Source organism: Balaenoptera borealis (genome assembly GCF_965194805.1).
Source record: "Balaenoptera borealis genome assembly, chromosome: 1".
NCBI lineage: Eukaryota > Metazoa > Chordata > Mammalia > Artiodactyla > Balaenopteridae > Balaenoptera > Balaenoptera borealis.
The window spans coordinates 35,546,148-35,569,857 of NC_138860.1; the positions used below are offsets into that span (position 1 = coordinate 35,546,148).

General features: G+C 48.8%; 2 protein-coding genes across 2 annotated transcripts; one reads left to right on the plus strand and one right to left on the minus strand.

Moving 5' to 3' along the window:
* The first annotated feature begins 6,357 nt into the window (after positions 1-6,357).
* CHIT1 (chitinase 1) lies at positions 6,358-19,646 on the plus strand. Its single transcript, XM_082391727.1, is given in 14 exon segments — positions 6,358-8,416; positions 10,656-10,857; positions 11,442-11,498; positions 12,870-13,035; positions 13,242-13,366; positions 14,038-14,111; positions 14,114-14,160; positions 16,120-16,150; positions 16,153-16,193; positions 16,197-16,304; positions 16,615-16,728; positions 18,034-18,160; positions 18,631-18,692; positions 18,696-19,646. Coding segments are annotated over 14 exon segments (1,359 nt in total). The 5' UTR covers positions 6,358-8,391; the 3' UTR covers positions 18,876-19,646.
* Position 19,647: 1 nt separating this feature from the next.
* On the minus strand, positions 19,648-23,473 carry LOC309628549 (transmembrane protein 80-like). Its single transcript, XM_082391712.1, has 2 exons — positions 22,211-23,473; positions 19,648-21,895 (listed from the first exon to the last, which is right to left on the minus strand). Exons 1-2 carry the CDS (start codon positions 22,286-22,288, stop codon positions 21,602-21,604), a joined length of 372 nt encoding a protein of 123 aa, XP_082247838.1. The 5' UTR covers positions 22,289-23,473; the 3' UTR covers positions 19,648-21,601.
* Between the last annotated feature and the right edge of the window lie 237 nt (positions 23,474-23,710).

Consider the following 23,710-nt stretch of genomic DNA (forward strand, 5'->3'; position numbering starts at 1 on the left):
TGAGGCCACCATCACCCTGATACCAAAACCAGACAAAGATACTACAAAAAAAGAAAATTACAGACCAATATCACTGATGAATATAGATGCAAAAATCCTCAACAAAATACTAGCAAACAGAATCCAACAACACATTAAAAGGATCATACACCATGATCAAGTGGGATTTATCCCAGGGATGCAAGGATTCTTCCATATACGCAAATCAATCAATGTGATACACCATATTAACAAATTGAAGAATAAAAACCATATGATCATCTCAATAGATGCAGAAAAAGCTTTTGACAAAATTCAACACCCATTTATGATAAAAACTCTCCAGAAAGTGGGAATAGAGGGAACCTACCTCAACATAATAAAGGCCATATATGACATCATTCTCAATGGTGAAAAACTGAAAGCATTTCCTCTAAGATCAGGAACAAGACAAGGATGTCCACTCTAACCACTATTATTCAACATAGTTTTGGAAGTCCTAGCCATGGCAATCAGCAAAGAAAAAGAAATAAAAGGAATACAAATTGGTAAAGAAGTAAAACTGTCACTGTTTGCAGATGTCACGATACTATACATAGAGAAACCTAAAGACGCCACCACAAAACTACTAGAAGTAATCAATGAATGTGGTAAAGTTGCAGGATACAAATTTGATACATAGAAATCTCTTGCATTCCTATACACTAATGATGAAAAATCTGAAAGAGAAATTAAGGAAACACTCCCATTTACCATTGCAACAAAAAGAATAAAATACCTAGGAATAAACCTACCTAGGGAGACAAAAGACCTGTATGCAGAAAACTATAAGACACTGATGAAAGAAATTAAAGATGATACCAACAGATGGAGAGATATACCATGTTCTTGGATTGGAAGAATCAATATTGTGAAAATGACTATACTACCCGAGGCAATCTATAGATTCAATGTAATCCCTATCAAATTACCAGTGGCATTTTTTATGGAACTAGAACAAAAAATCTTAAAATTTGTATGGAGACAAAAAAGACCCCGAATAGCCAAAGCAGTCTTGAGGGAATAAAACGGAGCTGGAGGAATCAGACTCCCTGACTTCAGACTATACTACAAAGCTACAGTAATCAAGACAATATGTTACTGGCACAAAAACAGAAACATAGATCAATGGAACAAGATAGAAAGCCCAGAGATAAACCCACGCACCTATGGTCAACTAATCTATGACAAAGGAGGCAAGGATATACGATGGAGAAAAGACAGTCTCTTCAATAAGTGGTGCTGGGAAAACCGGACAGCTACATGTAAAAGAATGAAATTAGAACACTCCCTAACACCATACACAAAAATAAACTCAAAATGGATTAGAGACCTAAATGTAAGACTGGACACTATAAAACTCTTAGAGGAAAACATAGGAAGAACACTCTTTGACATAAATCACAGCAAGATCTTTTTTGATCCACCTCCTAGAGTAAAGGAAATAAAAACAAAAATAAACAAATGGGACCTAATGAAACTTCAAGCTTTTGCACAGCAAAGGAAACCATAAACAAGACGAAAAGACAACCCTCTGAATGGGAGAAAATATTTGCAAAAGAATCAACAGACAAAGGATTAATCTCCAAAATATATAAACAGCTCATGCAGCTCAATATTTAAAAAACAAACAACCCAATCCAAAAATGCACAGAAGAGCTACATAGACATTTCTCCAAAGAAGACATACAGATGGCCAAGAAGCACATGAATAGCTGCTCAACATCACTAATTATTAGAGAAATGCAAATCAAAACTACAATGAGGTATCACCTCACACCAGTTAGAATGGGCATCATCAGAAAATCTACAAACAACAAATGCTGGAGAGGATGTGGAGAAAAGGGAACCCCCTTGCACTGTTGGTGGGAATGTAAATTGATACAGCCCCTATGGAGAACAGTATGGAGGTTCCTTGAAAAGCTAAAAATAGAATTACCATATGATCCAGCAATCCCACTACTGGGCATATACCCAGAGAAAACCATAATTCAAAAAGACACATGCACCCCAATATTCATTGTAGCACTGTTTACAATAGCCAGGTCATGGAAGCAACCTAAATGCCCATCGACAGATGAATGGATAAAGAAGTTGTGGTACATATATACAATGGAATATTACTCAGTCATAAAAAGGAACGAAATTGGGTCATTTGTTGAGACGTGGTTGGATCTAGAGACTTTCATACAGAGTGAAGTTAAGTCAGAAAGAGAAAAACAATATTGTATATTAACGCATATATGTGGAACCTAGAAAAATGGTACAGATGAACCAGTTCGCAGGGCAGAAATTGAGACACAGATGTAGAGAACAAACGTATGGACACCAAGGGGGGCAAGCGGCAGGGGGGCGGGGGTGGTGGTGTGATGAATTGGGCGTTTGGGATTGACATGTATACACTGATGTGTATAAAATTGATGACCAATAAGAACCTGCTGTATAAAAAAATAAATTAAATAAAATTCAAAAATTCAAAAAATAATGAGCTATATACACAAAGCTTTGGCAATGCTAATTAAAGAAAAAAAAAGAAAGGAAAACTCAAATGCCTAGAAATGGGAAGGAGAATTATAAACAAGTATATATGGGCACAATGTACAATGAGTCTTGCTGGACCAAGCCCAGCTCAGTTCAGAGCCTGTGATAGCGCATCCCATGATGATATTGGGGAGCTCACGGGAGAGGAAGCTGATACTTATAGAGTCCCTCAGTCAGCAGGCAGTGAGTAGGTGGAAGCACCCGAAATAGAAGCCTGTGCACCGCCCCTGAGTGGGAGATGAGATTTCATATTAATGGGGCAATGGGCCAGAGCCAAGATGCTCCCAAAAGGAGCCTTTTTTGACCAGCCTTCCTTGCTAGGCTCTCCAGAGGCCAGGTGGAACCCATCTCAGGGGGACCAGCAGACCCTGGCCCAAGGCCCCAAGCTAAAGTCCACTGCCCTTGCACATTTAAAGCCTTGAGTAATGAGGAATCTCAACTTCAACACGTTTGGGGGAAGATAGAAAAGGCTCAGGGCCCATTGTGGGGATGGAAAATTCTCCCTGCCACTGAGAAAAGGTTGAAGCGTGAGTGATTCTCAAGGGGATTTGCATTTTGAGAAATGACCCCAGTGAGAAGCAGTACTTTACTTAACCTTGTAGGCTGCAAGCTCCACAGGCACAGGGGCTGTGAATTCATCTCAGGGTCCCCAGTGCCTGGCACAGTGCTTGTTATCTAGAAGGTGTACAGCAAACAGGTAGACTAAATTTTTTAAAATAGTAAAAGTAAAAAAGTAAAAGTAATGTGTGCTCATCATTAACAGTCAGAACATAATTGTTTGAGGTTAGAAAATCAGAAGCCCTCACTGCCACTCACTCTGGTTTCTCCAAGTTCCTTTTTTCTTCTGTTTGTTTGATCTATCTTTCATGTAGGGACTCTTTCCTCAAATGTCTGGTGATCCTGCATTTCTTCCATCTGCAATAGTGAGTCATCGCTACTGGAAGATCCAGGGGCTTGGTGGCTTTTTATCTAAAGGCCCCCACTTTGGGGTGATGGGATAGGGACATGGCTATTCCATTCAAGATGTCATTTGAGTTTCAGTAGTCTGAGTTTTGGTAACTTTTCTCTTAGGCTGGTTTGTTTTCCTGAGAGGAGTTAATGCTCTGCTTAGGGCTCTAGTGGAGGGAAGGGCTGGTTGGTCTGACCATCCCAGAGACTTTCAGAGACTTTCATTTAATTCCCCTGTCATCAGTCTCAGTCTTCAGTCTGGCATCCCCCTCACCCCATTCCCCTCCACTCTCTGCTGGGCAACGTGTTCCCAAATCTACAGTCACTCTGGTTCATCTTGTGTTTTATGGGGATGGAGAAGAAGATCTGGGGGTCTAAACAGTTCACTCATACCTACTGTTGTCAGCTTCACTCCACTTCACAATTTTCTGCTAACTCCTGTGCCTTTCCAGGGTGCCTTGGCATGAATCCCCTGCTTCCTGTACATTCCCCACCTGCTGGCTGAGGTTTCAGCTTTTTCAGGTCTGCTGAGTGAGTTCCACTTGTTCATTCTGTTTCATCTTCCAAACAGCTGTTGATATCTCTCATCTATTTTGGTCCCCTCTTCCATTTACTTCGTCCTAGTTGATTTATACCATTTTAATCCTTTAACTGCTATTTTGAGGGGGTTTCAGAAGAGAGTGGAGATAAACACCTGTGTTCAATCTACCATGTGCAATGGGTACACTGTGCTTTTTCCTTTTAACAATATATTGAGAAGGTGTTTATTTCTTTGTAATTGGGTATAGAATTCCGGGCTCCAATAGGCAACACATAAATCTATTTTAAGTTTATGTTGCTTAATGCTGAAAAGTATACAATGAACATTATTTTACACTAATAATTATGTGTAGCTATAAAGGAGAGAAGAATAGAAGGAGAGAGAGAAAGAGAGTGAGAAAGAGAGAAGGAAGGAGGAAGAGGAAAGAGGTCTACATGGAATGTCAGGCTCTGAAGGAGGGAGTGGGGGAGAAGCTCAGGGAAATGAATGGGCTGTAGTTCTGGCCTTGGCCCATACTACCTAGATCCAATCCTCGCCTCTCATTTCTGGTACCCACTGAATGCCAACTGCCTCAGACTCAAACCTGTTGTTATTTGTGAGAAAAGCAGCTTCCACTGGGATGTGGTCTACTAGGATCAGGAAACAAGCTGACGTTTGGACAGGCAAGGCCACAACCTACATGGCCAGAGAGGGCTCAGTGTGCCCTTTCTTGCCAGAGGGTGGGGGGGGGGGCTCCCAGATGTGCGTTTCAGCATGACTGAAGGCCATAGTGGCCAGCATCCACAAGGTCCACCCCTGCCTGGGGCTCAGGCCCATCAGAAGATGCCCAGATAGGAAAGGGAAGAGCCTGGGAACCTTCACTCCAGCTCTGGCTCCTCTTTTATCCAGCTTTGGGCAAGTTTGCAAGAAACAGAAGCTTTGGCTTCTGTTTCTTCAACTGCAATATGGGAGAATAGCTTCTGCTAATAGTTAAGAGGTTTTATGGGGAGGTTTGCACTTCTCACATCAACCAGATACTTTCTGAGCACTTGACATTGAGTGGTGAGAGGACTGAGGAAACAACATTCAATAATAAACTCAATATTTTCAGATATTTGTTGATGACTATTCTATGTACTGGCCACTGGGGTTGTCAGTGCACAGTAGTGGACAAACAGACATGGTTCCCACTCTTGGGGCTTCCAGTCTAGTGAGAGAGACACACATTCAATTCATAAACTCACAAAATAAGTACATAATTTCAAATTAGGATAAGGGCTAGGAAGGAAAAGAGCATTCTGCTTCAGGAGAGAGTAGCAGGAATGAGGTAGTCAGGGGGAAAGAAAAGAAACAGCTGCATAAACCAAGGTAGTGATGCTAATGGTGGGGCTACTGGGCACGGTGGAGACCCCAGATGATTGGGGGCAGGTCAGCACTTAGAGTGACTCAGAATCGTGGACACCACAATGCAGGGTCCTTTTGGTGACATGAAGCCGAGTCAGAAAAGCTCAAAGCTGACAGGTCAGCTATGTGTACGGGAGTAGGGGGCAAGATAAGGAGGCCACCTGTCTCCCTGGAGAAGCCTCTCAAAGTCTCCTGGTTTTCACTTCCCACCTTCACCCTTCCCCTTCTGCCCACATCCCAAGACCTGAGGCAGCTCTATAGACCTCAGGTGATTCTGAACAGGCTCCTTGGCAGGATCCCTAAGTGAAAGAGAAAGCAAGGACACAGGGACTGTCCATCTGGGCACAGAGCTCTGACCGCCTCAGAGACCTCACAGAGGTTACCAGAGCCCCGATCTCTGACACCAACAGAGACTGGGCAGAAGTGTCAGGGCCGGGCAGCCCCAGGAATAAGAGCAGTCAGCAGGCAGTGCATTCATAACCATCCTCTGAGGACTTCTCCTTACAGATGAAGAAACTGGAGTTCAAAGAAATCGAGGAACGTGCTCGAGGTTACACAGATAGTAAATGACAGAGTTCGGATTCAAACCCAGGCAACTTGACTCCAGAGTCTGCTGCCACTGGACGTTCCCACTCAGCCATGCAGGCCACTCATATTAAAGCCTAGGACCAAAGAGCAGATCCCCTAGAAGCTCAGAGTTTTGCCAGGACCTTGGAGTTCATGTATGCACTGGCTACTGTCTGCATACAGAATAAGTAACATGTCCCAGTAGGTCCTGCAGTGGCTGAATGCTGCCCCCTCCCCCAATATCTCCACCCAGCACCTCAGAATGTGACCTTACTTGAATAAGGGTCTATGCAGATGTAATTAAGGTGGGAATCTCAAGATGAGATCACCCTGGGTGGGCCCTAAATCCAATGACAGGGGTCTTTATATGAGGCAGAAAAGAAGACATGCAAAGACACAGAGGAAAAAGCCTTGTGAGAATGGAGACAGACATCGGAGTGATGCTGCCACAGACCAAGGAACACCAGAAGCCATCAGAAGATGGAAGAGACAAGGAAACATTCTTCCCTAGAAATTTTGGAGGAAGCATGGCCCTGCCAATACCTCGATTTCAGACTTCGGCCTCCTGAACTGTGAGGTAATAAATCCTGCTTCTTTAAGCCGCCTAGTTTGAGGTTATTTGTTACAGCAGCCACAGGACACTGATAGAGGTCCCTCTGATTCTTCATAAGAAACACAGGCATTTAAAAATATTACTAAGCTCATAGTTGCTATTTATCATTATGTATTTTTCTCAATGGATATAAAATATTACTATCACATGGATAGTAATAAAAACATTACTATTGTAAAATATAGATTATACTTGCAACACTATCATCTTACAGAGAGATTACCTAAATTTCAGAGAGGGCCGTGGTAAAGCAAGCAGGCAGGCTGGTCTGGAAGCCTGCTTCCCTGACTCATGAGGTGTTTCTCTTCCTCCAAAGCCTGGGGCTGCTCGTGGTCCTCACCAGCCCACACAGAGAAAATCAGAATCAACCTTGCCCAGCAGAAGGTTTAGAAACACTTCCCTCTTCCTTCCCTTTGCCTCCTGGCTTGGCAATGATAAAAGCCCAGGTTACACCCTGTGATTGTTCCAGAAAACCAAGCATTGCTAAAGGGCATTGTGTCGGGTGTCCCCAGTCCGTGCTACTTGGCACCCTAGACCTCCATACCACATCCCCTGCCCCCTGTGCCCTCCCACTGCCCCTGTCTGACTTCAACACCCTGGCTGTGGTGGGACAGGGAGGCCTGATAAAAGGAGGGCAGGACCTGGATAGCTGGTTGCGTGGGCTGGAGTCTGTCACTGAGCCAGCACCGTGGTGTGGTCTGTAGCCTGGGCAGGTGAGTGGGTGCTGTCAGGGAGTATGGGCTGGGCCCCGGGAGCTGTGGGGAAGTGGGGATGTGTACGTGAAATGGTTCCTTGGTGCTGTTTGTAAGGAAGCAGAAGCTTTCAGGAGAACTTTGGAGGGTCATTCCATTTCTCCGTCTGCTGCCAGGCTTGCAGTTCCTGTGGGTTCCCCCCGAGGTCTTTCAGCCCAAGAGGCTTTGTGTTGCAAGGAAAAGCTTTTCTCAACAGGCTGAAAATGACTTTTCTTCCTGTTTTGGAAGCCCAGAGTCAGTGAACCCCTCGGCATTGGGTGGTTTTGTCTTTGCTATGTTCTGAGGCCCCCTACTTTCCAGGGGTGCCCACTGCCAAGGAATTCTTCCCCACCCTGAAGCTGGTTGCCCTGCAAAGCGCAGCCTGGGAGCCATGACCCTGGGTGCCCTTACAAATTTTCATGCAGGTTTTATTAGGTTAATGGGAAAATCCAAGGTCACCAGAGAGGTGAAATAAATACTTTTAAAGGAGTCCCACTGAGCCCTAGGTCTCCAAGGATATTGGTAACTCAGCCAGCCTCTTGTGGGGTGTGGCAGGAAAGCAGCAAAAAGTAGTCAATTGTGGCTGTGAGCAGAAGTACAGAGACCTCACCTAGAGATGAACTCTCTGGCCTAGCCCTTCCAAATTGGCTCTTTTCATCCTGAGGACAGGTTTTCTGCTTATTTCAAAAGAGAAACTTTCTCTCTAAAAAGCTTAAAAGTCAGTGGTTTTCCTAGAATCTTCCTAAATCCACACTGCCCTCTACTGATGTTCTAGAGAGGGAGCAGTCTCAGCTCATGGAAATTTCCATCAGCTCTGGGACTAGCCCAGGCCAGGTAGGGGCCCCTGCTGTCTGGCCTGGGTAAAGGGATGGACACAGTGCCCTCCTGGGTCACTTGTGGGCAGAGGAAGCTGGATTTGTAGGAAACTGTCCTGAGCCCACCCCCATCCCTGACCACTTCTCGCTCCTGCGCTTCAATAGCCATAGAGGGCTGGGAAAGTAAGAATGACATCTTAACCTCTGCCTTCTCTTTTGTGCTGCTCAGGTTTGATGGTTCTGCTGACGATCCAGTGGGGTAAGTGGTGCCCTTCTTGAAGCTAGCCCTGGGTTCCCTCAGCCCCATTCCCTGGGCTCTGCTACCCTCTCCCATTCACTCCCCTAACATTTACGCCCACCTCAAGAGCTCTTACCAGATTTCAGTGGGTTCTCGCCTCCAAAGCTCAGGCCCCTGCAAGTGTCCTTGTCCCCATAATGGCCTTGCCATTCCTTCTTCTGGGAAGGGTCTAGCCTCCTAACCCACTAGCTGAACTCCTGTGTGTCCGTGGGGCCAGCTTAAATGTCAACCTCTCTCTGTTCTTTCCTGAGGTCACTTGCTCCAACCTCTGTGCTCTCATAGCACTGGAACACATTTTACAGTATATATCACAGTGTTTCTAATTACTGGCTTAGGTGTCTCCCCTACCACCAGTAGGGGCGCTCTGACCTACTGGAAGTAAGAAACCTAAGTCTTCTCCAGCTCCATGTCCTAGCCCCTTGGCTCAGCAAGGACAACACACTCTTTCCGTGTCTGTTGAACTGATTGCATGTGGAGCTTGGGAGAGCCAGGAGGGATCCTTCTTGTGCAAGACAAGAGAGAACTCTCTGGGTGATGTTTAGCAACTTGGACTCCTGGGTTCCCTTCCTATCCCACACCACTCCCTGTACTCAGACCCTCATCCTGAGCCTGGGCTGTGGCACTAGACACACATTTCCCCTCTTCATCTCACAGGAGGGGACAGCCAGGTCCAGAGAAATAGCAAACATGGGGAAGAGAGAAAAGTTGAAGATTTCCTCAAAAGCTTTAATCCAAGCTACTTCTGGGCATATGGTGTGCTATGGTATGGGATGGTATATATTTATAATAATAGAATTTTGTGTGGGCTAAGGGTTAATGTATGCAAAGCACTTAGAACAGAGCTTACTTTCTGCCAGCACTGTTCTGAGTGTTTCACATACATTAACTCTTCATTCACACAGTAGTCCTTAAGATAGGAACAATCATCATTCCCATTTTATGAAGGAGAAAGCTGAATTATCTGGCTAAAAATTTGCAGAGTTGGGATTTCAACCCAGGCATGAAATTCCAAAGTCCCTGCTGTTAACCACTAGACTTTGTTGCCTCTATAGTACAAATATTCATGCACAATATTCAATATGCTATGGCAGGATATGATACAAAATAAAAAGAGCCTCCTGGCTCCTTTCTAGATGGTCCCAGGGATGTGTTCGCTGGGTTAATCCCCTGTTTCCTTCTTTTGCTTTGGGGAGTTCACCAATCCTCCTTCTATGTCACTCAGGCAACGCCCCAGTCCCATCAGCAAACTTCACTCCCGGGTGACCTCTAGTTAGGGCCAGTGACTACCCAAGAGCTTTGACTCCTCCTTCTGAGAGCCATCCATGGGCCCAGGGGTGTCTCAGCCAGCCCTTCATGCTCTGGGTTCCTACACACTCTCCTATAGCCACTTTGCACTGCTCTCCCTCCTCATCCTCTCACTGGCCACATGGGGGCTGGAGGAGGGTGCAGAGAGACCCTGTCTGTGCAAAAGGAAATCCTAGTGTCTAGACCATGACCACAGACATGCTCCAGTCCAAACTCATCATTCTGCCAAGTCCCTGGCATAAAATGCTGGTGTGTGCAAACCACATGATCATAGTCTGCAAGGCTGGAAGAGCCCTCAGAGACCACACTGTCATTTTCAGATGGGGACCCCTAAGCCAAGGCTAAAGAGAAGATCAGCCCAAAGTACACTTCTGGCAGCTGCAGGGATGAAGCTGCAGGCCTTTGTGTTCTGGTGTTCTGGTCAACTTTGCACAGTGCTGCCCTTGGTGGGAGCCATCACTGCTAGACAAGCCCCCACCTGGGAGGAGAGGCCCTACACACAAAGCCATTCTACAGGGTGTGAGGATGACAGAAACAAGCTGCCTTTTCCTAGAGAAAATATTCTCCTTGTTAGAACCTTGTCAGTGATATTAAACCAATTCTCTACAAGGGATAATAGTATATAAATGCAAACCTCTTTAAAGCAAGACTAAAGAAACATAAACCCAGGCTGTAACTGGGGCCTCCTCTCTGCCACTTTATATATTTGTATTTTAATTAACATTCTGAAGTATTCCAAGCTGTGATTTGAAAGTTCTGCCTCCCTGCCTCCAGCAGATGAAGGGCCATGTTTAACGTCTTCTGGCATGACATAAGTTCTGCCTCTGGGCAGAGGAGGCCAGTCCACAGCAGGCCCTTCTGATTGCCATTTCTTTTCTTTGCCCCAACTTGCCAGGCTCTGCGGCAAAACTGGTCTGCTACTTCACTAACTGGGCCCAGTACAGACAGGGGGCTGTTCGCTTCTTGCCCAAGGATGTGGACCCCAATCTGTGCACCCACCTCATATGTGCCTTTGCTGGCATGAACAATCACCAGCTCAGCTCCATAGCGTGGAATGATGAGACACTCTACAAGGAATTCAACATCTTGAAAAAGATGTGAGCTGCAGTGGAGGAGGTGGGGATGGGAGGTGGAGAAGACAGGCGCCTCCTCTCAAAGCCAGAAACCTTCTCCATTACTGCAGTCTGGCTGCAGACCCGCTGTGTGGCTTTGGGCAAGTCTCATCACTTCTCTGGGCTTTCCCGTGCTTATGTGGAAGAGGTGGGGGTAGATAGTGACTCCTTAAGTGCCCTTCCAGTTTAGGTCTAAGTGGAATCCGGACTGTGAAACTGTTTCCCTCTACTGGGAATGAGTGCCCTTCTTTCTCCCAAAATCTATCTATCCTTCAGCTCAAGTGTTATCACTACCTTAATACAGCCTCTCTGAAGATCTGTTCTGATCTCTTGCTTTCTGAATTCCTTGAGTGTATGGCTCCCCAGCCAGATAAGAAGTCCTCAAAGGTAGGAACGTGTCTTTTCTTTCCCAATCTAGAGCTTCCCTGGTACAGAATCTGAACATAGGGATTTATATATCCCCTACCTCACCCCACCAGCCCTGCCAGCCTCCTTGCTTCCTTGTTAGTGAGGTGAGCCCCCCCAGGACCTGGCTGGATAAATTCTGGCATTTCTCTTTTCTTTCCCAGGAATCCCAAGCTGAAGACGTTGCAGGCCACTGGGGGCTGGAGCTTCGGCACTCAGAAGTGAGCTGTCTGTGGGCACCAATGTGGCAGGGCCCCTAGTGGGGAACTGGCTCACTGGCCAGAGAGACCCCCAGTCAGGGAATCAGCCAGGCAGAGGTGTAGCCAGGGTGAGGGGGAGTGGGAGAGAAGAGTGGACTCTGGGGGCTGACCTTCCTTCTGACTTCTTGGTACCTCATCAGGAAGCAGTGGAGTGGGCTTAGCTCCAGGCCGTTATACATCCAGTCTTGCTTTAAATGCAGCACAGAGAGTCTGACCTCTTTCCAGGCCTCAGTCTCTTCCTCCATGAAATGTGTAAAGGGAGGGTCTCAACTAATCCCAGACAACATATAATGTCTATATTTTCTGAGCTCTGGAACAGTATGTCTGAGAATTTTTGTTCCCCTTCTGGGTGTCAAAGGCAGTCTGCGAGATTGAGCTTGGATGCCAGAATATTGACATTTCCAGGACATTTTTGATGATTTATGGAGATAATGGAATGGTATATTTGGAACCATACTTTTCCTAGAAAGTCCTAACTATAAGGTCCCCAAAATTCTAAACCAGTCTTTCTAATACTTTTTTGGATCATGAGCCTTTTTGAGAACCTGATGAAATTTATGACTCCCCTTCCCAAAACACTGCTTATACACAGATTTTTCACTGAAATTCAGGATTCTTAGCCTGGGGTTCCCAGGCATACAAACCCCACTTAAGAACTGATGCTATTAGCTAAATTAAAAAATAAATTAAAATAGAAACAGTCTATAAAACTCAAGACCCCCAAGAAGTCCAGGGACTTCTTGAGAAAGTAAGATGTGGGGAGGTTGTTCTTGGGGCACCTCAGAAATTGTAAAGAACTCTGGACTAGTAATAGTAATAACAATAACACAAAGCACTCTACAAATGTGAGTTAGAAGAATAGTAACCATGTTAACCTGCCAGGGAAGTAGAACAGCAGACCCCCAAGATTACCCAGATCCTCACTAAACTGCCGTGCTTCTCTTCCTCTTCATCTTAGAAACTGATTCCTCTTCTTTTTTCAATCTCCTTGCTGGGTTGACAGCCAGCTCTGATTCAGGTTAGAACAAATCCCTGGGCAGGGATGTGGCAGTAAGCTTCTGGAGGGAATTTTGGGAAGCAGAGCTCCTAGTGAGTCAGTGTGCCCCTGGTGATGTCAATGTTTGGGGGCACTTCTACATTGTCCCTTTCCCTTAGCCAGGCCCATAACCCACCTGCAAATATCCCAGCAGTCTCTGAAGCAGCCCTTCTTGTTCCCTTCTGGCCTAGACAGCCGAGCACCAATATCCTGAGAAGTTTCTCACTTGCCTCTGAGGGAGCATGACCCACTGTCCTGTGTAAGACAGGCCCACACTGCCTTTTATCAACCCATAGGTTCATGGATATGGTGGCTATAACCAATAATCAACAGTCCTTTGTCAACTCAGCCATCAGGTTTCTGTGCAAATATGGCGTTGATGGTCTCGACCTTGACTGGGAGTACGCAGGAAGCCAGGGGAGCCCTCCATCAGATAAGCAGTGCTTCATAGCCCTGGTGCAGGTACAGCTGGGTGAGATAGGGAAGACCTAGTTAGCCAGGGGGCCGCATAGGTACTGCTCTGCCCCCAGGCTCAGCTGCTTCATGTGTCTGCATAGCACAGACCAGCCCTGTGGTCAGTTTTCAGGCTCCTGTGTGGGAACATCTGCTTGGAGCTCACAGGGCTGCCTGTTCCCCGCCTGTGTGTTCACTCTGAGCTGCCCCTGCAGGACCTGGCCAATGCCTTTCAGCAGGAAGCCCAGGCCTCAGGGAAGGCACACCTCCTGCCGAGCACAGCTGTCCCAGCAGGGCCACACTGCACAAAAGCTGGATATGAGGGGGACAAAATTGCTCTGTGAGTCTCAGGCAGATGGCATGGACCCTGTGTTCTCTGCAGGGGAAAGAGACCAAGGGCAGGCTGAGCTTCCCCCAGAATGGAGCAGGGGCTTGCCTGCACCACCAGCAGACCTAAGGAGGGTTTCCTTAGCACATTTGCTACTCCATCACTCCAGAGTCCCTCTCTTTGGAGCCTTGCCCTTTTCCTTAAGAATTCAGTCTTAAAGTGAAATACCCCTGGAGGAGGAAAGAGGGAAGCACTTAGCATCTCTGAGAGAATGAGTTCCCACCCCAAGCCTACTGAATAAGAGCCTGTACCTGAATGAGATTCCCAAGTGATATATGTACACAACTAAAGTTTGAGAAATGCTAAGCTAGATTTCCCTTCAAAATAGCAAAATAGCAAGAGGTGTCCTTGAGTGGACTCTGTCCTGAGGGTGCTAAGGGGACAGCTGGGAGGAGGACGCTGAAGACGTGAGCTGCCAAGAATGAGAATGGCCAGGATGACGGGGGCCACCGGAGGTGTTGCCTATGCTGCTGCGTCTCCCAGAGCAAGAAGGGAGCCCGCCCCCACCATGCAGGTCTCTCCCCAGGCCACACACTGCGTGTGAGGGGACGGAGGAGCAAGGAAGGGGGAGGGCTCCACCCTGCTCACTAGCCCCTCACTCTCTCTTCCCATGCCTCATGCAGGAAACTGGAGTTCCTCAGCTTCATGGCCTATGACATCCATGGCTCTTGGGAAAAGAACACAGGGCATAACAGCCCCCCCATGAGAGACAGGGAGAGACTGGGGCCATGGCCGAATTCAATGTGGTAAGGGGCAGGACGCCCCTGGCACAGGCCCTTGCCAGTGGCCCTTTTTGAGCCTCAAAGAACCTAATGGAAGGGAAAAGCAGGATACCAAGCAGGGCATGGAGAAGCCAGGATTTTTTTGTTTCTTTCGTGTTTGTTTTATTTTCCTATTCCATGTCACTGCTGAGGAGAAACCTCACTTCTGTGTAGCATCTCGGCTGATATTAGACACAGCCAACCAATCTAGCAACATCAAACAAACAAGTGACTAATTGGGAGGCTGTCTTTGAGCTCAAGTTTCCAGCCAAAATGGCTCCTGCTCCCTTCATACACCCTCAGCCCCATTTCCTTCAAGATAATGGGTAACTTTTGCTCCTTGGCACTGAATGTCCTTCTGGAAAGAGGTGAGAGCTTTCCCAAGTTGATAACATCTCAGGGGATGTCACTCAGGGCAGAACCCCCCTACGCCACCCCAGTCCCTGGAAAGGGCAGGCTTGGTTGTAGACTGGGGTGGGTGGAGGTTTACTGCCCAGCTCTTCCTCATTGAGTAGGCTAGACATTTTTTTATAAGCCCATTCTATATTTTAAAAGTCAAGATTGACCATATCATTTCTCCTTCTTAACAAACAACAATAACAAAAAGCCCTAAATTAAAATGTTTGTTAATTTTGGGGAGTCCACATCTTTGTGTTTCAGCTGGGTGGAACATCTAGGACTTCCGTGGCTCTTTCACAAATAAAGTGCACTTCTTCAGGCACTTGAGCCGAGCATCTAAACCTCACATTGCACCTGGTTCCTCCACCCTCATCTGGGAAACTGTGTGGGTCCCAGGGGAAGCCAGCCAAGTCAAGTGGGGAGACATACAAAGACATTCAGCTGAGAGGTGAGGGGGTTGAACTCCCACTGGCACAGTGCTCTCCAAGCTGTGTGCCCTGGATCCATGTGGGGGAAGGGAGGCCTTTATCCTCCTACAAAGAGGCCTTCTACTCTCTATACTATGTGCCCTGCATGTTGCTTCTGGCCAGAGGGGTGACTTTTCCAAATTTGCACAAAAATGCCACAGAACTTAGCAGGGTGCTCTGACCTCTGCCCTCAGAAAGCTCCAGTCTGATCAAAGATAAATCATATGGACCAGCAAAAAGAAATACACGTAAATCAATACAGTGAAAATACCTAAGTGCTAAGAGGTTGCAGGGTAACTAGAAAACCTGGACTCAAACAGGGTGGATTCTTGGGGAAAGTGAGCCTACCATCCTGGTTTGAGGGAAGAGTCTTCATTACTTGTTTATTCCACAGAGTTGTATTGGGTACCTCCTCATGTCACAGGCCTGGGGGTGTCATGTCAAGTAATACATGATGGGGGAAGGTCTTGTGCAGAGGCGGTGAAGAAGCCCTGTGCTCATTTGTTCTTTCTATTTGCACATCTTAGTGTCAAGCATTGTTCTAGGCACTGGGGTTACAGAGATAAATAAAATTCCCTGCTCTTGTACTGAGGGTGAAACAACAGTGATGGTAATGATCACGATCATAGCTCCCCTTTATTGCACTATGTTAGACTTATACATGCATTATATCTTTTAATTCTCACAATGCCTTTAGTGACAAATATTTTTATCATTTCCATTTTATGGACAGGAAGCTCGAGGCTCAGCAAGATCAAATAAGTTGCTGAGTAAGGCAGAGATCTTTGTTTACTGAGGTATCCCAAGCGTCTAGGACAGTGCCTGGCACACAGCTGGCCTTCAGTAAATATTTACTGAGTCAATGACTGTTTGACTCCAGAGCCCATGCTCTTGGCTATAGGGCCATGCAGCTTCAATCACTGTGGTTCAGGGTCTAAGAGAGGATCTAAAGAAGATGGGGCAGGGTTGGAACACTAGTAAAGGCTCATGAAACTCCTCTGGAGCCCCCAGGCTTGGATGATCTGAACCAGTCTAAAGGCAAAGAAAATTAGCCCTGACATTGCTCCTTCACCACCAGGACTCTGCCATGCAACGGTGGCTGCAGAAAGGGACCCTGCCAGCAAACTGATCTTTGGCATGCCCACCTATGGATGATCCTTTACCCTGGCCTCTTTGTTGGACACTGGAGTGGGGGCCCAAGCCACGGGGCCTGGAACTCCTGGCCCCTTCACCAAAGAGGGAGGACTCCTGGCTTACTATGAAGTAGGAAAACCCACAGCCACCCCGAGTATTGTGCAGAGCAGGGGCTTCTTCTCCCATAATTTCTGAATGAGGATGCTAGGCACAGTGAATTCTGGTCGGGTAAATTCCATCCCATGCCTGTCATCTTGGATTTATCCTTAAGCCCAGGTGCCTCATTGAATCAACAGTTCTAGGTCACTCAGTCTAGAACTTCCTAGAATCTCCAAGCTTCTCAGATGGGAATTTTTCAGTCTCTAGTCTCCTCATGACAGGGAGAAGATGCTTGCAGTGCCTCCCACCTCCTTCCCAGCTCTGCCCTCTGCTCCTCCAGGTCTGCTCTTGGAAGGGGGCTGCTGAGCACAGAATCAAGGACCAGAAGGTGCCCTATGCCTTTCAGAGCAACCAGTGGGTGGGTTTTGATGATGTGGAGAGCTGCAAAATCAAGGTGAGGTTCAGCCCTGCTGGGAAGGTGTGGTCCTGTGTGGGCCCAAGGCCTGTCAATAACATTCAATGACAGCATTCAGAACCTCTTCAAGGAGAAATATCCCAGCATTTCACAGATCTCCATGTGATAGCATTTTATACCATTATCACCTACTGGTTAAGAAAAGACACAATGGCAAAAAAATTGCTCTACATTGAGTATCTCTCTTGAAAGTATTTGTATTTTATTAAACACAAATTCTACAGACATATAAGAGGAGAAATACATACAGTAAGGCATATCATTTTATTCAGTCCGTTGACAATATTTGGTGCATGTTCAAATTATAGATCCTTTGATTTACTTATATGACACCCCCTCAATTCCTGCCTCAAAACTTGAGTGTGTTTACCTGTTTCCATGTCTCTCTCCCCAGTGAGGTCATTGGCACCTGCAGAGGGACCTGTATTTGCTCATCTGCTTATCTCTTGTCAGTTATGGAGGGCAGACAGTGGCAGGTTCTTCTGGAGGTGTAGACAAAGTGCTCTGGAGGATTGAGGAGGCAGCATGATCCTGGCTGGGGGAGATGAGAGAAGGCATCATGGTGGAAGGGATTTTGAGAAAGTCTTAAAGCAGAGAAGATGGGCCTTCTGGGGAGGAAAGCACAGGAGAAAGACTTGATGGAGAGGAAAGGGGAAGCTAGCCTCTGAGAGCAAGTTGTACGGTAGCTGGAACCCTGAGTGGGGACTGGTGTAGAAAGGGAGGTAGCTGGGAGGGAGATTGGGGCCATCAAGGGTTCCGACCACCCCTACCCTGTAACCCCAGCCTCACGCCAGAGGTGAGCCATGGCCTCCGGCAGGGCTAGGGCCAGGGAAGCCCACTCGGAGGGGACACACAGCCATACCTTAAAGAAGCCTCAGGGAACTGGTGGAGGTGAGAAGGCCCTCAGGGTGGACAAAGACATGAAGACAGGGAATTGATTCAGATCTCTGGGGAAGTTAGTCGTTCCCTATGGTAACTGAACTCATTACAATCAGCAGACAGTACCCCAAACACAATAGCTCAGCCCAGAAAATGCTGGGAAGTTAAGGCTTCCAACCTAAGGAAGGTCACACATCCATGTACTCCTCACACCTCCACCCTCATGCCCACCCCTGGCCATGTTTATGTCAGGGCAGGGAGATTCCAGAATGAATCATGCCCAGCAAGGATCAGAACTCATGGGTGCTGGAGAAAAGAGGTCCCTGCCTGGATGAGGAAACCGGCTCTGGGGCTGCTGGCCGGGCTTCCCTGGGCTCCTCCACCCCCATCTCGCTCCTCAAACAGGTCAGCTATCTGAAGCAGACGGGACTGGGTGGGGTCATGGTTTGGACACTGGACATGGACAACTTTGCTGGTTTCTTCTGCAACCAGGGCCGATACCCCCTCATCAAGATGCTGCGGCTGGAGCTGAGTGAGTATGGGGCCAGGGCACCTCAGGTACTGGCTTCTTCTGAGGAAATTCTTCTGAGGATTCTCTTTTCACACTCTTCTTCCTCTTTCTGATTGTACCAATGCCTGCCCAGGGTGTTGGTAACCAGGGTTTCCCTCCAGAGGGCCCTCAGCCTCTCTTCTCAAGGCCTGCACTCAGCCTTCATTGTGAGACCCCGCTGGCCCTCACCATTACTTGGTTGGTCTTTGCAGATGGTAGATAGCCATTCACTGCCTATGACACTTGTAGCCCCGGTGTTTTCTCTTGAGCTGTGCTCCAGCTGTAGGTGTGGCTGTTGTCTGGCTGTCCTCTGCCTTGGGTGTCTGACTATGCCCTGCCTGTAAGGTATGGGGTGTTGAGCTGCTGCTGCCTATGGTTGCTGCCTGTGTGCTTGGCCTATGGGTTTGGGATCTTTTGGAGGAGCCTTGGTTGAATCATCACTGTTTTCCCAGGTCTTCCATATATGTCTTCAGGCCCCCCAGAGCCTGAAACTCCTGCACCAGGCCAGCCCTCTTAACTTGAGCATGGCTCCAGCCTCAGACAAGACACATTCTGCCAGGGCAAAGCTGACGGGCTCTACCCCAACCCTCTGGACTGGTCCAGCTACTACAGTTGTACAGGGGGGTGGTTGTTCCAGCAAAGCTGCCTGAGGAGCCTGGTGTTCCGCTCCTCTTGCAAATGCTGCACCTGGAGTTGAGTCTCCAAGGCCCCTTTGACCCCAGCACCTGGGCAAGGGCCCAGGACCACTCCATAGCCCGCCTCCCCAGCTCTCCCTGGCAGCTGCAATCTGGCTTCTTGTGTCTTTCCATATCCAAGCTTTCTGTTCTCAGCCTTGGTTTCCTCTTGTTCTGCTCTTCCTGGGCTGCCTATTTTACTTGAAAAATAAATCTTTGGTTTGCACCCCACTGCCCCCAGATGTGGTGGCTTACAGAGGCTCTCTAAGCACTCTGTTAGTTCAAAAACTACCCTGAGGAAGGTAGGGAGCCAAGAGGGGAGGGCGACATAAGGCATGACTAGGTCAGAGCCAGGTGAGAAGGCGGTCCATTCAGGGTGTGTCGGGCTCTGCACCAGGTCTCGCCTTGAAGACTCCACTTTCCAGTGGGCAGCTTCCAGGGCACAGATGACCACATCTGGGGCATGGCCCTGGATCTGACACATTCTTCATTGGCTCAGAACCCCTTGGAGAGAGAACTTTTCCTGGTGACCTCCATTCAGGTGTTATTCCCAAGATACTCACTAGATGGCAGCAGAGAAGAGTTTTTCCCCTGCCTTAAGGGCTCCGCTCATGGCCACTCTGCATTAAAATGAGAATCCAGACCCCCTGCTACTAAGCGCTCATTTGACAGATGAGGCAGGGATACTTATTACCCTCCTTTAACAGGTATTTAAACTGAAGACCTATTCTAACCCAGTTCTGAGACCAGAACCAAGGCCTAAATGGGCCAATATGGGCCAGAAGGGCATGCACATACAGAGTAATCCAAACAGTTCCTGAAGCTTTGAGTTGAATCTTAGTCAATTTGAAGAAAATCTGCACATAATCTAATGGTCCAGCTTGCCATGCACTCACCCAAAGCTGGTTTTTTGGGTGGGACTCGGGCAGCTGGGGATGGGGACAAGTGGGGAGAGAGATGAGCTGGCCCTTCGCATGAGTACAAGCAGCACCAGATCCCTCTAGCAGTGACTTCCCCTCTACACCCTGCCTGTCCTCAAGCCTTTTGAAATCTGCTCTTCTTCAGTCCAGAGCACAGGTCTGCTTTTGCCCATGTTCCTTCCTCTGAGGTCTCAGCTGAGACTTGTCTCTGCTCAGAATGGAGTCTAGGATGGAAGTCTCCTTATGGCAGGGGCTGCAGGAGGCTTAGTGCCAGACAGCTGCAGAACCAACTTCCGGCCCCACCACCTACTAGCTGTGTGACTTTAGGCAAAGAAATGGAGGCTCAGTGTCCTCATCCGGCAGCTGGGGACAGCCTCCTCCTGTCAGGGTGGGTGAGGATTAGGGGAAGTAAGTGCGTGTTAGCTGGGTCCAGCGTGATCAGCACCACCTCTCACTAACCTTCTCGCTGGGCTCTCTGCTTCCTGTACCTCCCTCATCCAGTGCAACCTCCACACTGTGACCAGCTTGATCTCTCTAAATAGGAATCTAACCCTGTCATTTCCCATGCCTAAGAACTACCAACAGCTTCCTCCCGCCTAAAGAATAAAGTCTCTGTCATCAGCACAGTGTCAAGACACTTTATCAGGCCCAGTCTCTTCTGCTCTCATTCCTATCATCCAACCCCAGTTCAGGTGCCAGGTACCCCAGCTGTTGGTACTAACCTCAGCCACGCCAGCTTCTCATGTGGGACCCCCAGATGTCCACCGTCACTCTTATGAGGTTTGAGCCCCTGTCCCAAAGCAAATACTATTGTGTACTTTAGACAAGACTGTCTCCCTTTATCCACCTGTCTGCCCTACCCACCCACCCCCAACTTTATAACCTAGGTGATGTACCCTTGTATGGAGTAGGCTTTTGAAGTCAAGTGCAAATATTGCCTGGATTGTTAGGTTTGCTTCGCTTTGAGCAATATAGTGTTTTTTTGAGGTAGAGAAGCTTCTTTATTTAAAAATACTGTGAAGAGAGAATATCCAGATGCTCAAACACAACATTACTCCAGACGTAGAAAATGTGAAATTGAGACCAAGGGAAGTCACTAGAAAACATCGGCGCAGACTCCTTCCAGGAGCACTTGCAGAGGGCCTGGGAGCCGGACAGCACCCCTACTGGGGACTCTCCAGTTCTCCTCCCTCCCCTCTGCGCTGGGGCTTCCAGGTCACCTTTGCCTTTCTCCAGAATTCCCCAAGGGAAAGGTGTCACGGCTGAGGAGAAACCCCCCAGCCCCGAGCTGCCTGGCCTTTGGCAGGTGCCTCCTGTGCACGGCAGAGTGCACCACTTGCCCGGAGCTCGGCCCGCAGAGCAGGACCCCTGGTCCCTGTGCCACCCCGAAGCAGCAGGGAGAGCAGAGACAGCCGATCCCTGTCTGAGAGGGAGGTGCCACGGACACCGCGAGGGCACTGGCCTGGCTGCCTGCTTTCCGAAGGCCTCGTCCCCCTCTGCACCCTGGATGTCGGTGGCTGCTGAAGCCAGATCCCCAACAGCCAGAGACGTCCCCATGATTCCCCGCAGACCGGCCGGGACAGCCCCACCCCTGCTTCTGTCACACCCAGCCCCTGCCCAGCACCTTGTTCTGCCCTGGCTCCCAACCCCACCTCAGCCTCATAGACCCTCCACACCATCTGACCCTCTAACAAACACCGAGGCAGGTCAGCACGAAGATGTCCTTCCCGCTCACCAACTGTCAGCGGGGGAGGTGACGGCTGGGGCACAGTCTGGCTCTGAGGAGGGTCTCCTGTCCAGGGTTGTCCCGCGGGCCGGGCACCGCCTACCTAGCTGTCGAAGGCGGCGATGGCCACCGCCTGCAGGACGGCCTCCAGGCCGTGGAACGCGAAGAGCATGGCGCTGAGGGCCGAGTTGGCCCACAGCACCAGGGTCTGCCAGAGCAGGAAGTAGATGGACAGCAGGGCACCGCCCACCGTGAGGACCAGGCTGGCGGCCAGCGGTACCTCGGCTTCCATCAGGTTGCCCTTGGTGCCGAAGTATAACCGAATTGCTTCCAGCATCCCCATCAGAAAGAGCAGAGTCAGGTCGAGGACCAGGTAACTGTGAGGATAAGTGAAAACCTGATTTTTTTTTTAAATTTTATTTATTTATTTATTTATTTATTTATGGCTGTGTTGGGTCTTCGTTTCCGTGTGAGGGCTTTCTCTAGTTGCGGCAAGCGGGAGCCACTCTTCATCGTGGTGAGCGGGCCTCTCACTATCGCGGCCTCTCTTGTTGCGGAGCACAGGCTCCAGACGCGCAGGCTCAGTAGTTGTGGCTCACGGGCCTAGTTGCTCCGCGGCATGTGGGATCTTCCCAGACCAGGGCTCGAACCCGTGTCCCCTGCATTGGCAGGCAGACTCTCAACCATTGCGCCACCAGGGAAGCCGGAAAACCTGACTTTTATATACGGCCAGCAGGAGCGTAGCTAGGAAATAGAGGGCATAGTACGTTCCACTCAGATAGAGCAGCATCTGAAGAGGGAGTGATGAGAGCTGGCCAGCGGTTAAGGACTCTCAGGCCCAGCAAATGACCCTGCCCGAGGGCACCCACCTGGGGAGGGTGGACAGGAGGGGTTGCTCTGCCACCTGTCCAGAGGCCCTGCAAACACGTGGGTCCAGCCCAGGCACCTTAGGGTGGCCACGGAGACCCGGCCAACGGCCCCCTGCCTGGCTTCCTTTGACACCCCTCCTGGTGTCACCACACCTGGCAGGGCTCCTGTGGGCTCCGGGGTGGGGCTGGGGCTTACCCCCAGGGGACATCCTAGCCTGGAGCAAGAGGACCGGGCACATCGTTGGTGACTGCAGGCAGGACGGCCTCGGCACCCCAGGCTTCCTCAGGTGGCATCACCCTGACCTAGGTCCCGGTTATAACACTGAGAGCAAAAAGTGACCTTTTTCACTTTCTTCAAAGAAAATGTCTTTCTCTCTTTTGGGGGGCAGTTAAATACCCACTAGCAACTTTCCTGAGCTCTGAACACTTCGTATTTGTTTATGCTGAAACAAGTCTGTAAGTTTTCCAAGTGAGGGGTTTTCGTGTTCCTGCCCCTCAGGGCCCGGAGGGAGTCAGGCAGCCATCCCTCGGCGTGGGGCTGAGCAGGAGGCACCAGTGGAGGAGGTTATATCAACTCTCTCCACCTGTTAGTGGACGCCCTTCCCACTCAGGTGGAATGACTACTCAAAACTTATAGGGAAGGTGGGGCTAGGGGCTGGGGGCTTAAAGCAGTAAAAAGCAGGAGCCAAGAGCCGACTTCAGGTGCCTGGGAGGTCTGGGTCTTGGGCTGACGGAGGGCCACAGGGATGCAGCAGCGGGATACCACCGTGGAGGAAGCTCTACCTCGCCGCGAGGCCGCCATTTTGCCGCGCCCCGCCCCGTGCCCCTGAGCAATATAGTTTGTAAAGGAATTTTGGGTCACTTATGCTTTAGTGGCTTAGTCCATGAATGTCTGGCCACTCTCTCTAACAGCAATGACCACTTTCAGCCCCATAGAGGAGAAGTTCCTCTGGTCTTCTCTCTGAGCAGACTCAGAGCATGCACCACCATGTCTAATATACCTGCTGGAACACCAGGCAAATCCTCAACCCCCACCCCACCCGAGGACCCAGCTCTCCTGGTGGGCCCACAGTCCCCTGCTCTGACATCATCCACTTCTTAATGTACCACACCTTACCTGGAGCCATGGGAACTGAAGCGCTGTTGTCTTTATTTTGTTTCAATTATGAAATCTACCACATGGGCAAAAGAGTGTTTAAAAAAATACGTATGTTCAGTGTCTCCCAGGAATCCATCACGGGAGTAAGGAAACAACACTACCAGCAACTTTGAAGTTACTCATGTGTCCCTCCCTAGTCCCACACCCTTCTAGCTAGACTTTGGTTAGTCATTCCCTCTTTTTT

Coding starts and splice junctions, on each gene's coding strand:
- LOC309628549 (XM_082391712.1), bottom strand. CDS start 22,288: ATGCTGCTCTATCTGAGTGGAACGTACTATGCCCTCTATTTCCTAGCT. Junction 21,896..22,210: donor TGGCCGTATATAAAAGTCAG/GTTTTCCGGCTT, acceptor AAAAAAAATCAG/GTTTTCACTTATCCTCACAG.